The sequence below is a fragment of the Diprion similis genome, chromosome 8 (genome assembly GCF_021155765.1).
Source record: "Diprion similis isolate iyDipSimi1 chromosome 8, iyDipSimi1.1, whole genome shotgun sequence".
Taxonomy (NCBI): Eukaryota; Metazoa; Arthropoda; class Insecta; order Hymenoptera; family Diprionidae; genus Diprion; species Diprion similis.
The window spans coordinates 8,038,765-8,055,180 of NC_060112.1; the positions used below are offsets into that span (position 1 = coordinate 8,038,765).

Sequence of the window (16,416 nt, forward strand, 5' to 3'; positions counted from 1 at the left end):
TCTTGTATTTATTGATATCGCAAGCCTTCGCAAAACTTCGGAGGATTTCACAGGATTGCAAAAGGTTTCATGGGTTGGTTGAGATTTTAAATGATTTCACGAGATTCTAAAGGTTTTTACGAGATTTCAGAGATTTTAAAGGATTCCATAAGATTTCTCAGGGATTCGTAACGTTTCAGGAGACGTGCACACCTAATTTCAAGGGCGGTTAACTTCTTGGTATCTTGGCATTATTATGATATATATCAATATAATAATCACCTTCGGATAAATGGATATTAGATGGTACGAATTCTCCAATTTGCATGTTGTACGTTTGCACTCGGGCTTAAAGTCGGAAAAATGATTTATTGAGATTATATTTCACCAGTATAATCCGACAGCTTTGTGGCCCCCGTCCGTTTTGATACATTGCAAATCTTCACGGTTCGGCTGTTGTAAGAAAAAATTTCGATATATCTACCCACGAAGGTGTTTTTTTTTCTCCCTTAGCAGAGAACATCACACGAAGACAATGTGACATCTGCCCAATATTAACTTGGGTAATGAAAGTTCCGCATGTTCATATTTTTCCAACGGATATATGGATTCTACTAACAACAATAAAGTGATTATTGTCTTGAGAATATGGCTGACAGTATTACGTCACTGATGTGACAGTTTTGCATTTTTGCTTGGAGATAATCTATCGATTTTGGTTATTGACGTACAAATAATTCTCGTATCACTGTTACATTCATCGGTGAAGATGATGTAAAAATAACAGCTCAACCAAAAATGACCTTCATTCAGAATGAGAGGAAAAAATATATTTTCTTATGAAAACAGCCAAGACTTCAACAGCTCGTGAATATTAATTTAAATATTTATTTTCTCAAGCGGTTGAGCAACCAAACAAATAGCTTATGAACCTTTTCTATGGTTAAACAAATCTTAAAATGCCTACCGTTTCGGTATGGTGAGTAAAAATTTAAATCGAATGGGCTTGTTCTGAAGACATATTCTCAACAATTTATAACCTATCGAATGACGCTTGATATAGAAGATATCTCAAAAATTTTTTATACAATTTGTTGATGGGATGACAGGAAAAAGCGATTGCTTGTCTATTCTAATCAATATTTTACGTAGAATGCCCAAATTGTTGAATGGTAAAACGACATTTCAATTTTTATTTTTTTAAGAAGAAAGAAGAAACTTTACAAGATTTACAAACCTTACAAACTTTACAAAATTGGTTTAATCGATTATAAATTACAATGCAGGGGTGGAAACCATCTTCCAATTGAATATTCGAAAGAAAAAGAATTTATCCCCAGACGAGGCGAAACATTCTTGAAAATAACAGGTTTTCAAGTAATCTTTACTTGAACTAAATATCACTAACAATTATGACTAAATCTACCGACTGAGGTAATTATTTCATCCCAGCAATTACTTTCCTGTAGTAGAAGTAAAACGTATGTATAATCGATGCCGAAGCCATGATTACTCTGCGTGTTCGTAGTATTAAATTTCTTTTTCCATCGCAAGAAAACTTTACGTACAAAATCTATTTGACCCGTGTTCGATGAATTAGATACTTAAAAATACCGTCGCCAAGCAACACCAGTGAACTACTTTCTTTCAAATTTTGAACGACGTCACTTCCAAAGCATTGTCTTCGTGCTCTGATACGTGATGCATTGAATGAATGGACGAAAAAACGCTTTCAATTTACAGAGTTTGAAAAGTAATTGCGACATTTGAGTGGTCGAGAGGAGAAGGATAGCCGCTTGAATCAACGAGGTAAATTCGTTAGAAGCAGGACTCGAGTCTCCCACTCAATTCTGTCTTCCTAGATAATACACCCCGCTTCTTGTTCCATTCAACCACTGGGAAAATATTATCTCTCCAGGGTACAACTCGTGAGGGTTCAACAAGCTACGAGCTGCTAACTTCAGGCCTCGAGTCAATAAGTTTCTCTGGCAGGTTCTCACTTCATGCTGCAGGGTCCATAACGGGGCACTTCTAACGTTGAATTTGAACAGCGGGTCGGTAAAATTTCGGAACTTCAAAACATCTGAGGTATAAAATTTGGTATTTGTAAATATTCTCGAGTGTTCAACGCTGGTCAGCCAAACCGATTCTCTCAAACGGCCGTAAAGTGTACTTAACTACCTACTCAGATTCTACTCCAGCAGAAATATTTTGCAAACAATGTCATCCGAGAGTTTAAGATTCCAATTAAATATTCTTTTGATTCACTTGATTATCGTAATCATTCGTAGAAAATTTCATTTCCGGAACGCCTAGCCTTAGCTCGCAGCCTCAAAATTGTGGTGAAAAAATTTTCGAAAAGCAAAATTCCCGTCGGTTCACAACCTTTTTCGATGACGTAAGGAACAATTTGTAACTATTCCAGATTCCAGAGTAGATTTTTCACGTCAAGAGTAGCTTTTTTAGTTTAACGATGTGTATTTCGTTTTCGTAAAAAAATTTTCCACATGTTTTTCATCGAATAAGAAAAACTGAATAAGGCACGTTAACAAATGATAACATTGGTATGTTTTAATTAAAGCATCACAAGCTCCGTAACATTTTTTCCTGCAACCTCACGTTTACAAATTTTATTTTTGACTCTACAACAGATGGCGCTATACTTCAAACTATTTTTGTTAAAATGAAGTCATGTAGCTCTATACATGAGTCGAGTAAACAACATTTGTGCTGTAACTCATTGGTTCTTTTCAGTGCAGTTCATTCGACTCTGTGATACTATTCACTTCAATTTCTATACTCATGAGATAGTTTATTTTTATCTCAAGGTGATGTAGGCCTGTAATATTATCTTTCATTAATGTTCATCGTGTGCATAAAAGAAATCAGCGTCCAAGTAGGAGTAATGCCGGAAACCTTAGCGATGCCGAATCGTAATCGTGACGCGAGTGATGAAAATAAATCAATTCCCTGATCTAACTATGTGCAAGTGAACTGCAGTGTCGTTCTGCGCCTTGTGCATTTATCTATATGCAAATTGCAGTTTACTTTGCACATATTTTATTTCATGAAAATACGAAAACGAAAAAACAATAAAAAAGAAAAAAGAGTAGAACAAATGCTTCATTCCATTGTTATTAAAAAAGGTTAGGCACATCCTTTTTGGCCGAGGTCCAAGAACGGTGCATCAAACTTTTAAGGGGCTGAAAGAATCGCATATACAAAAGATATTTAAATGCAAAAATACTTTGACGGAGAAAAGATTAACAAACCAATTCTATGTACATTATTCACCTACTCAACAATAAGACGCAGTATATATATGTTTATGAAATTAATTCAAAAATAAGATTTATTTCAAGACAAATTATTATATATAATATAATTTAAAAATTACGATCTCATTAATTATTTTGTTCGTTATACTGATTATTGATCGGCTAACGATGAGAATTTTTTGGATAGTTCGCGTTTGTTGAAGAAATTGAAATTCTTTTCTACCTTAGCTTTCGTAGTTTTGCGTGACTATTTTTTGAGAGTTTTCAACGGTCGGAATTGAGGTGAATGAAGTTGAGGATACGCCCTTGTGGCACTTGCCTATCGAAATATCACCCCATTTTTACGTGATCCGACTGTAAGGAACACGAATTTCACTTGAATCTAATAAATTTAACTCAATTGTTGGATTTACGATTTTATTTCGTAAAATATTATTCTCTCAGGCGAAATCTCTGCACGATAACCTGCAAGAATGGCCATTTGATGAATCAGCCGCTTTTGTCTCGACTTGAATACAAGCCTTTTAGTCTAATTCATATTATTAGATTCTATAGCGTGTTCAATTGAATGAGAAAATTATGAATTATTGAATCGTAGTTTCGGAATGATGGTCCAGCGATATCAACATTCGTCTAATTTTGTGTCAGTAATTAAAAATCATAATGAAACTATTCAGAAAATGTGAAAAACACGAATAACCAAAAAATTTTCACAGTTATACATTTGTCTCAGCCGTTTGAAGAAATTGAGTGAGAGAGAGAGAGAGAGAGAGAAAATGAAAAGTACGATCATTATTTTCATTTTTTTTTATCTTTATCACACGTATGCGTTTTCAGTAAGGAATTTCCTGGAAGAGCTATATATAATTCTTTGAAGAATCTCAGGCAAATTTTTCGTTTCTAAAATATCTTATTTATTCATGCTACCTTTCGTACACATTTTGCTTCTCGTTGTTTCACTCCGTTCCAACTCTCGAATCAAATTATTAGTGAATAAGGGTCACGGGTTGTGGATGAGTGATGTGGGTATTCGATGAGTCGACCACGCGATTTGTTATCCGTCATGTTTGTCGACTCGTTGAATTTATCTTGATTCCATTAGTTATCTATATTTAGCTCCCCATGTAGACTGTAGCTATTCAAGGCTACCGTAAACTCGTATAACAACTGCATTCGTATAACCTCACCATGACTACGTAATTAAATAGGGGAGAAATCAACCAGCTGTTTTATCATTATTTGCTTCAGCGTCGCGTGACAGTGGGAGAAAAAAAATTAGAGAATGAGAAATAAGGACCAAAATCCTAATCCGACTAGTCTTGCAGTACATAATTCTTTGGGTCGATTGAGGAAGTCCATTCGTTAGGACTTTCTTCGGAAAAATTATTCATTTTACACAATGCAATTTTATTTTTCACCTCAAAAGTCTATTCACCCAGTCTTACCATTGAAAATTGTTTTTATATTCTGATTAGGTACTTGCATACGGATAGTATGAATAATGAATTAAAGTTCGCATACTTACTGACAATATTAACGACACTCACTCAAGTCGGTGGGTATTTGGTGAATTTGTGCGATGAAAAGCAAAAGACTTAATGCGTTAACTATCAATGTCATAAATACATCCTTTATTTTTTTATCTCTTATTTTATTCTTAAGTCAAATAAATTTTTCCTTCAAGATCGATAACCAATTCAATGTGCAAAAGCTTATTTGACGTAGAGCTTTTATCCTTTTCAGATAACTCGTATTAAAACGACTTTCGACAAAAGAACGATACAGTGAAAAAAAATACGAGTGACTTCCGGAAGAATTAGATCTATGGCAAAATATATAAATTCAGATGTAATACTCAGAAAGTGCACAAAAGTTCTTCGAAATAAGTCAATCTGATCCAGATGTTACAGCGCGTGAAAAATTGTAAAAGCCCTGATCGAAATAAAATGTAGACTTTCGCTTCAAGAACCCAAAGAATGCTATTAAAATGAAACCAGCAAATTGTATAAATACGATAAAAAAAACAGAAATAGTTCGATTAGTTCCAATTTACATCGTAGGATGTTTTTCTTCTTTTTTTTTTTGTACATGAGAGGAAACGGAGGTTGATGGAAACGTTTTACTTATTGGCAGGTAAAAAATACCGAAAATAAATGTTGCGATGTTTAAGTTTGAAAAGAAAAAAAAAAAATACACGTGAACTGAAATTCCGAGAAAATCCGTAAATTTCGAATTGTCACGCGCACTGAAATATCAGGGATGAAGAAATATAAGGCAATTTGACCACAGCCGTCGAATGCTAGGCAGAGGCTCGGAGATAAAATTTTCGACAAAGGAAGGTTGGTAGCATGAATGATTCATGAGTAAACGCTGCGTATTCGCGCTCAACTAACCTGGCTTCACATCAGTATATTCCACAGGCATGGTATGCCGTCAGATCCACGGCCAACGAGCACTATTCATCAAATTTTGAAATATCAAAAAATCCAAAGCCTTTCCCCAGTCGCGTCTTGCGTCAGACTTGCGTCGAATTTGCAACAAGGGTGTTCAAATCTTTACTTAAAATCTCAATTTTCTTAGAAGATGACTGAAAAGGAGGCTTAGAAGGATTGCGAAGCTTAGAAATTTCTACCTCGACAATCAATTATTCAATTACCTACGTTAGAGTTTGTTTTATTCAACAGTCAGTCAACTACCCGAGCTTCATAAATTTTTTTTTTTTCATTTATTTCCCTAACAAAATGGCAAACGTTTGAACTGTCACGGGGTAGATGAGTGGCAATCGATGACCGCATCCGCACCTAACGGTGGTCGAATTACGACCTGTTTTGGGTTCGTAACACCTCCGACTACGCGCACGAACGAATGATGAGGGGGTGGATGAAGGAACTGATATCAGGGAAGTTGAATGATTGACTATAGAATTGATTTATCGTAAAAGACATGAAGAAATCATTCGTAGAAGGGAAAAAGCAAGGTTTTAGTTTCGTTGTGGGACGAGAATTAAGTGAATTGAGATGTTGGCTAAATGAAAGATCACTGGAGAGTGAATGCATGAAAGGAAGAGTGCAATTGACTGACTAGTTGTCGTTCACCTTTTGCAACTTACTGACTAGGTGTGGGAACTGAAGCAGCAAAGTGACGATAAGAAGAGACTGCATGATGTAAAGTAGAACAGTCGTGTTGAACAACTTGTGAAAACAAAATTAAAGGATCGTGAGATCCGGAGGACGAAACAGAAGTTGAAATGCGGATCCTCTTCAGAATTTTACAACTCCTTATAAACAAATAAAGAAAAGAAAATAACAGACCTTGGCAAAGGGGCTCAACTATCCAAGAACACTGTCTCTAAATTTTAAGTAAATCGGTTGCGCCATTTTCGGGATATCGTGGGCATAATCCAACCTCGTTTCACGATCGAGTGTTTCACGAGATCCATGTTCCCGGTCACGCGTGAATACGTTCGATGAGACTTGTACTGTTTTTGATAATATTATTAGGACGTTTATTCGAATGTAATGTATAACTGGGACATTTTCATTTCAGTTTTCAGCAGAGGGCGATCATGACAGGAACATTCCGGAGATCGGTGAGTACAGGTAGAGTACCATCTTAAAATACTACTCGATGTAACGGTGAAACCTGTTTTTAAAATATCTATAAACGTTTTGACAAATATTTGTATAAAATTAAATAGGCTTCATTTGACAAGATGGTTGACTTGGTTGTTTATTCTCCGTGAAAAAAACTTTTTCATTCATAACGCTTGGACACTTCTCAATTCAGAATCCCATTTATCTGAAAATTTGTTCGTCTAGAGATTTTTAGGGCTAGAATTGATAAATTACAATTGTAATTTGTCAAATTTACCCACGAATTTATGAGTCGATCGGAAACCGTTTATAATCCTTACTTGACAAAATTTTGTGCAAAACAAAAAGAAAATATTTCACGAATGTAGTAATTTGTTTGATTCGAGCTTGCGAAAGTTATTCGTTCTTTTTTTCATACAAACTCTCCGAATTCATGACAATTTATGAAGTAGATACACGTCCACAATTTGAAACGAAGAATGGAAAAAAAAAAAAAAAATTGGGTTGAAAATATAAAAATAAATTTTCGTGCACAGATACTTGTATCAAGTCTAGCGCGAACGTCACTCATCAATATAGTCAAGAACTTCGTTCGAGAAACGAAGGTAAGAATCTGAGCGAAAGTTTATACGATAAATTCATGAGCTGATGTCGAGTATTTTTAGAAACACTTTCGGACTGGCCCTTTTCCTATACATATGTCTATAGCTATATGTAAATACATATGTAATGTATGTATGTAGGCACATTATAGTCACGCCAAGCGTCTAACATGGAAGGCGTTGAACGAGAAAAATAACAATCTTCTATATAGGCAAAGCACGTGATCGTCTGTTCACTTTTCCGGTAATCGCGTCTGTCTGGGAATTCGTCTGTGCGTATTATTATTATTATTATTATTATTATTATTATTCTCGTTGGTATTGTTGTTATTATCTTCTTTATCATTTTCATTGTTTAGACATTTTTTAAACTCTCAGACTTCTCGCCCATCTCACAGTATTTCTACTTGCAAAATGGAGAAAAAATTTGTTCGCAACTTCTGGATTTCGTGCGTGGAAAAATCACACAATAAATATTTCGAGCGTGGCTAACCGAACCACAACCGTACAATATTTTTCACCCCTGCATGTAGACTCAAGTGAAATATCACAATTGAATTATACATGTGCGTACAAAAATGGTACAATTTTAATCCTCAAGGGACTGCAATGCTGGTAACGAGAAAAATTGCACTCAAATCGTTCCAATTTACACTCTGGACCATTTTCCAAGGCTCATTATTTTCTTCTCCTCCTGAGCGTAATTTGGTGGTTCAACTAATCTAGCCATGCAACAAATAATCAATACTTTTATAATTCTGCGTATTAAGTATGAGAGTTTTATCCAATTTTCTCGATTGATTCATCTCAGAGTTTCGTATACCGGGTATTTAATAAAAATATATTTTTCTACGTGGTATGCGTAATAATAATAATCTAAAGTGTTTTTTTTTTTTTTTTTTTTAATGAAAATTAGGCATTTTTTAGTCAATATGCATTCTTTTCTCCTTGAAAACTTATTTCCTAGGCGGTATAAGAGATTTGTGACCTACAGGCTACATGTCCAGACAGTGTTTACGAATAGCAATGAATTTCTAATCGAATTCTTCCGCTCTTTAGCTTAACGATCAAGGAGTTTCATTCCCGGTCATATCTTTCCGTTTACAGCAACAGTCGTGACACAATCTTCTATGATGTCTTGAGCTTTTATCGACTCTCAGAAGTTAGCGGGAACGTTGGTCTGGCCTCTAGCTATAAGGAACGTTACGAGACATTCAATATTGAAATGGATTTCCTATGAAAATGAAATAAGATTTAAGTGCACGGTATGTGGTATGAACGTGCCTCAAGCTCTCTCTCTCTCTCTCTCTCTCTCTCTCTCTCTCTCTCTCTATCTATCTCTCTCTTCGTTAATTCATTTTTGAAATGATTATATTGTTATACATTCGGTCATAATTTCCACACCACTGCACGTTGTAGATTGCTTTTAACATTATTTTATATTCACGGTTTATAGTTAAACTGTATCAATAATATTGCTTACATTAAACCTTAATTTGAGTCGTCAAAGATACGATATCCAGAATAAGAATATGTGCAAAAAAATTCTCTAGCTGTGTGAATTGTTGTAAAATTCCCTAAATGTGGGTGTCATTTTCAACTCATACCATTGCGGTTTCGGTTTCTTTACTAGTTAGATAGTTAAAATTTTCATAGTTTTTCAATTCATTAAAACTTGTTGCTATTTTTATGCGCTGTAGTTCAATTCCAAGTTAAAACGTTCGGAATCTTTCGGATTCAAAGGACTTCTCGAAAGGATTTTCGATTCACGAAAATTTTTGTGCCGTCATCAAAGAGGTGATATTTTGATCCACTAATTTTCAAAATCTTTCTTATGCTTTCATATTTTGATTCATTTTGTTCAAAATAATATTCTTCTCATTTTCGCATGAAATTCTAAATAAACTATAAAGTCTGATCGACCGGAAAGAGGTAATTCTGCTATGCGCCAAGCAGCTGTCATTGGGCTTAAATATTGATTATCAACATATTCTGAAATTTCATCATAAATCTAATTTTCGTCTGTAATTTTTTCTTTTTCTCTCCAAGAACATTTATTCAATAAATCCAATTTTATTAATGCCCGATTCTATCCCTTATGAAGATATGAATAAATGTATTTAATACTCGTAATTCAAGTGCAACATTCAAAGTACTTTAGAGATTTCAACGTCATTATTTTCGATTTTTCAGTCAAGTTTTCGAATAAGACAGTCTTCTGCATGGTCGTTTTCGGGAACGACGCGTTGTCTCATGCCAAGGAGTGAGGAATGGCCACTAATCTACAGTTCACGCTAGAGTTTTTGTCAACCGGAAATGGCGTCCCTTACGTATCAAATGGGATGTATACTAATTCAAATATTATCACTGAACTCGGAGCATTCTTATACTTAACGCTCGAGATTATAAGTTGACCTGGCGACGATTTCACATGCTTTTTGTTTTCTTATCTAGCGATGATTCCATTGTTCAGAAATTACTTTTGAGACAAACTCCAGAAGCAGGCTAAAACATTACTATAATAATCTAACCTGAGTGTTAAAAAAGATTATCGGCATGCATTATATTTGAATAATGATATCCATAAATCAGCACCTTTAAGCCACGTGATCAATAACTTTTAGTCATTTGGTACGAAGTACTTTCCAACTTTATGAACTCTTCATTCCGGACAGATTGTCATGGTGGTGAAACTTTAAACTTCCCTAGAGGAATTTGGTTAACGCTTTTCCAATTTCGTTATCAGACCTTGTCAGCGTTAGAAGTATTGAATTTTTCCACTGTCTTTAAAAATAATAATGAGCATTGATCTCTGCCTTATTGTCCGACGACGCAGCTTCCAATCATAAAATTTGGCCCTAGGGTTTCAATTTGGCTTACGATTAACGATCATCGCACGTAAGGATTTAGATCTCGATATTTGATATCAACCTTTGTTCAATCGATATCGCAAATCTTCTTGCAACGCGTTCAGGACTTTTAAAGCTCAATATTCGTGACTCTATGCTTTCTTTGGCATTCCTTGAATTTACTGTAATTGCCAGTATAAGCCTTTATATCCTGGATCCGCAGGCTTTTAATTCTTCGAATATATGCTGATACAAATTTGTATCGATTTATTTTCTTCAGTTTCTTCTCGTCAAGTCAAGATCATCCATAGTTTTTTGTAATATCCATAATGATTAATGAACAAAAATTTGGATCAAGTTTTCTACTGCAAAAATTTCGAACTACTCCTCGAAAACTTCCCTCTGCTGTGAGTCTAGGTTACTAGCTCATGATCGATATTCGCTAGTGCAATTTCTCAGAGAATTACCTAATAATTTTGTCTGCGAAAGCTGTTCCATGTGAATCAGATCAGTCAGATCGCAGCTGTTTCTTAGTATTATAATAATTTTAAATTGAAAGATTATTGATTAGTGCACACCAAGAAAATAATTTCAAATTTTTAAGATTTGTTTTTCATTCAAAAAACATTATAATCGTCATGATCTGGAATAGCTTATGATTAGGTACGCTCAAGGACATTAGAAATAATCTAATACTCAGCTTCCGGATATTCTAATTTTCATCACAAGAGAAATGCGATGAAGTTATTCGTCAAATTAAGTAACACTTTCCAATGGTTGAAGTATCGATATTATTAGATCCGAAGGATTAAGCCTATTTTTTTCAAAGAAAATATTGACATGCGTTGCCTCGGCAAGTCATGGCTGTCGGATTGGGAGGGGAAGGTGCAATGTTATTTAGGACAGGCCAAAATAACTTCATAAATTACTTGGAACTGTTCGCAGCTTTTTTCTCAACAGTATACATCGCTGGAGAAAAAGCAGGCAGTTTCCTAAATCGAAAAAATATCAGGTCAAAATACATGAAAATCGCGTGATAAGAGAATCAGGTGGATTTTTGAGTTTTTAATTAAATGTGAAAGAGTTTTTTTCATTTAGAATGTAACTTGTGCAGGTTGCGTAAACGATTGTGCAATAGAACAGAAAATCATTATCGGATGGAGAGATTTTTCATTAGTTCCATTGCGGGATGAATTGCGATTTTTTAAATTATTTTCTTGTTTATGAATGCGATGACCTGCTTAGTATGAGGCTACTTTATGATTTTGACAAAATTCTCGTTGAAATCGTATGATTATTCATTGTGAAATACATGATTCGTTCGCAAAATGAGAATACTTTATTCTCGATTCAGCTTTACTTTTTCAAACAAAATTAGTACCATATTGAAAGTTTATTTTATGCTCAAAAGTTGCCGTGTTTATAGAATTCTACTCCAATGAAAATGAGGAAAAATTAACCACTTGAACTTTTTATTAAATATGAATTATTCGGAAATCATTTAATCGAGTAATTGTACACCTCATAACGAGAAACGTTTGAAGTTGTGCTTTACTCTAAATTCATCAAAGTCAAATAATTTTCTGAAGTTGAATTCATGATTATTTTTTCTCGAGAAAGCGAGATAATAATTTAACATAATTGTTCGTATGAAAACTAAATATTTTATTCTAATTTTAGGCATTATTTACTTAAGGGGCGTGTACTTGGGATTTGATGAGAGAATTTACAAAGATTGTAACACCGGTTACGTCGTTTAGCTCAGAATCTGCTGTCTGATATTACTTTTTTCAAATGACAGCTAGTTTCTGGAAAAACTTCTGACTTCACGATTGTTGTATTGAACGAGCCACCTCTCGTTTGGAACAGTTCTCTCGGAAATCAGTATTACACCAGCTGTGTCCAGTGAAACTTCAAATTTGAGGTTTTCGAGTGAAAGTAAATGGATTTGATCTTCGAGTGTGTAATTAAAAAGGCTATGATTCAAGGTTTGAATTCTGCTACCGAAAATTTTTCTAAGATGATTTATTCACCTCTTTTGACCGATGACAGTTTTTAGAAGACTTTTTCATTCAATGATCAGTAACTCGACAAAAAAAAATCGTACAGCTTTGAAAAAGAGTTTTAAAGGTGATACTTTCCATTGCAAAATCGGTGTGTTAGAAATCGATGAAAAAAGTTACTTTTAAATTACTCATTTTTCCAGTGAAAATAGTTAGTCTTTTAATTTTTATGACTTTCATGACTTATGTATTGTGAGTTAGTATCATTTCTGATAATAGTTACTTCTACAATAATTTATACTGATTGCTGTGATAAATTCTATCCTGGTGCAACAATGAATTAATATTAGGACCTTCTTCAACTGAAAAAATGTAGCAAATTAAAGGAACTAATTTAATGCTTCAACAATCAGAAAATGTACTATTGACAGCATCAATCATCCTATGTATAATTTCTCGTACCACATTTTCTTTGACTTAATGTAGGTGCTGCTAAGCATGTCCGTTTCGTAGGTCTTCATTGACATTAGTCACTGTCGCGTTTGTTTCATAAAAAACTAGTTCGTGCGCAAATCAAAGTAGACCCGAACCATCTCTGACCGAAACCGGAACCACAGCTTTCGAGTATTTCGATGACATGAAAATCAAAGCATTTACTAATACCCCAATACTATACTATAATACTTTTGTATACAATGTGCTGAAGGGCTTTTCAAACCGGGATTAAAAGTCGTGCAAGCCTAGAGATCAGAGTTGGAGATGAATTGGTTAATCTGAGTCTAGGCTGACGCTTTGGGCGATTTAGATGTGACGCTTGCAATGCTAATGGGCCTGAGGTTTTGAGATTGTAGAAACAGGTCAGTGAATTGGGTTCGCAGTGGCAAGCTTCCAGGGTTTTGAAAAGCCCTCAACTAAAGTGACGCATCGCAAAATGTTCAGCAGAACCATAGCTAATACGTGTAACGATGTTGATCAATGATCAAATGAACTGAACACAGGTCACAACTACTTCCGTCAAGTTTTTACCGTTGGCATGATTTTTTCAGCAATGACGCGCCTGAATTCGCAAAATACGCAATTCATTGGCAATTTACGAATAGCTAATTTCAGTGTTTACGTGAACGGGGAACACGGTGAGATTGACAACGGCAATTCTTCAACCGCAACAAATCAATAATCACCCGACACAAACTTCAATTATCTAGAGCGGAAATATGGGGCTAATTCGTCCGCGGAATGAAATTTCGCGAGTGCCTATAGACAGAGCGAACTTGAACCTTTTGCGAAATCTATGACTAAGTTTTTATCTTAGAAAGCAGTTGCAATCAGAGGAAATATTGTTGTTCTTGTACTTAACTTTTTTATGATTTCAGTAACTCATACCTACACTTCATTTCAACAATGATACTCATTTGACTGTAATTTCGTAGCAAATATGAGAAGAATGGATTTTTTTAACGCATTTAATTCTACAAATTGGAACTCGTTAGTACTAGCAAAATTCTGGTGTGTGGATTTTCAATTATCCACTAATGTAGCGGTTATCTGGGTTCGACTCGGTGGGATAGAGCAATTTTCGTTATTCAACTTATACACGTACGTACAGATCTCCCCCTGGAGGCAACGCTAATGAATGAGACGTATTCAGTGTAATTATATCGCCACAACCCGCTACAAAAGTAATTAATACGGTTCTGATGTGTTTTGTAGTACTTTATAGTGGAAAGTATGTCCAAAAAAATAGGTGTGGCGTATAAGGGTTAAATAAAATTCGTAAATAGTATTTAATACTATAAATCTAACGGAATATAAAAGGGATAATTCTTGCTAAACATTAAAGTAAGAATATACTCATTGGAAGTTTAAAAAATACATTTTTTCAGCGAAGCAGTCAAGAGATTTGTGCAATTTCGATCACGATTATTATTTTTCGATACAAGCAATCGTGAAATAACTTGCTCAGTGAGTTAATGATTAAAATGAGAATCTTTATGTCGATGCCGGAAATAAGTATCAAAAATAGTCTTTCAATCGCAGTATTTTTTTATAACGCAGCAGGAATATCAACTGGTGTAAATTTAAGTATCTATGACTCTTTACTCCTTTCTGCACGACTCACGCTAATTGTCACGATCAGAGGATTTATGATGCTTCAGTTGCCGGTGAATATCACCTTTCAGGAACCTTCCTACGTTCCATTCATCACAATCCTCATATACCGCTTCAGACGAAACGACTTGCTCATTCAATTTCATACACCGTTTGTATACCGAGATTGAACATTTTCATTCCAATCGGATGCGATTATAAAACTAGAATACTTATTGAAAACGCTGAGCCCACCAGCAATATGGCTTTAATATGGCTGTAAACGTCACTGTACAAAATAGATATAAGAAAAACCGAAATGAATGAAATACGCAAATTATGTTATAGTATCAAGGGTGGAATAAAAAATTACCGAAATTTTTGTTATAGATACAGTGCATAATTACAGTAAAAGAAAATCATCATTTGAACTTGAGAAAGAGTTCGAAAGTGTTTTACGTTTCGCTTTACCTTGCTGTTTACTGACATTCAGACATTCCTGAAATTGCGAAATGACGATTGTTCTTAAAAATGCATCGTTGCCTTGAGTACGTTACAAATATCAGCCTCATCTTCTATCGTTACCACTTCAACATTATCATTGTGCTAATACATATCACTGATCCAATGGCGTTTTCAATATCCCGACTTTCTTCGAACAGACAAAAAACACAATCGAAACGGCACACGTTTGCAAAAGAAAATAAAGTAAAAAGAATGTTGCACAATTGAGCAAAGCTTTTCAATCTAGTTCAAAAGTACACCTCACTGAATACAGCTCGTTCCTTTGGCTTGCAAGAAAGTGCATTTTCCGCATAGTGCAACCAGGATGTCTCTGTATTGAGAAACTGCCTTATCTCAGGCGTGAGAAATATCTTTACGGTACCTCTGCATCGGCATACCCACATCATGTGAATCGTTTTCAACCTGAACGTGCGATATTCAGTAATGGTCCATCAAGACCACCGTACGAACCATTCCTCTACCACCTTCACATATCGATACAATATGTCAGAAAATGATCAAAGAGAAACTGGGTTAGGGAGACACTATGGATGGAGTCGAGGCCATCGCTTCGACGGTTGGGGGTGATGGATGTTTTTGCAGACAACCCCCTTCGAAAGTGTCACTAGATAGCCAAGTCCTGCCAAGCCGATATCTCCATGGATCGTGACTTTCGATCGGTAATGAGACGATGTCTTTCTTAAACATGAAACCTAAAGCTGAGTGCGAGTTAAATTGAAAGTTAACAAATAAATAAATAAGATAAAAAATTGGAATGGACCTGATTTTGATCATAAAAACAGTTAAGGTCAAGTACAGAAAAACTAAATACTCAATATATGAGCCAAAGCTTCACAGGATCTAGACACAGACTTGATTACAAAATATCTCAAATATATTTCAATAAAAAAATCGATCATTTTCAATATTAATTAAATATTTCTATTATTTTTCACTACAATAAGGCCCATAAAATCATCGTTCTCACTATACCAATTAATTAAAACGTCAAAAATAGCTATTAAGAATAAAGTTGTTCTTGGATAAATTGCAATTCTTTCTAACGAAGAACTATGGCAGGTAGGTATATTGTACATTGAGAGAAAACACAGTTATATTGGGATATTGAGCTTACACGTTCGCGTTTCTTCGAGTAGTCAAAAAGTTTGTAGTCGTATAGACGACGGTTCAAGTCAATTAATTCCTTGTGACCGTATGTTGCTTGTTATCTATATTGCATTCTTGTGAAATTGACACGCAGGGAATGTATCAGGTGCTCGGAAGTATACAACAAAATGGTTGCTTCTCCGGATAAATTGTAATAAAAATTTTGTTAAGCTTTACAGATCAACAAATAAACTAATCACCGAACTCATTTCTCGAATCCCATCGGTATTCCCTTGAAAATTTTGAAATTCAGTTAAGTAGCTATAGTTGTACAATTTGTTGCATATATTTCCTCGGTGCACTCGATTGAAGAGGTATCGTATGTATAGGCGTGGCTGGATTGCGCTTATTAA

At 34.9% G+C, this 16,416-nt stretch overlaps 1 protein-coding gene across 11 annotated transcripts in view; it reads left to right on the plus strand.

Annotated features, from left to right (window-relative positions):
* Positions 1–16,416, plus strand: part of LOC124408609 (transient receptor potential-gamma protein) — a 113,803-nt gene that overhangs the window by 38,540 nt on the left and 58,847 nt on the right. For 10 of the 11 annotated variants that reach the window (XM_046885650.1, XM_046885651.1, XM_046885653.1 and 7 more), the window contains exon 2: positions 6,804–6,856. In XM_046885650.1, coding sequence (XP_046741606.1) covers positions 6,823–6,856 — 34 coding nt within the window. In that variant the 5' untranslated portion in view covers positions 6,804–6,822. The remainder of the gene's footprint in view (positions 1–6,803; positions 6,857–16,416) is intronic. The other variant, XM_046885659.1, reaches the window with a different exon arrangement.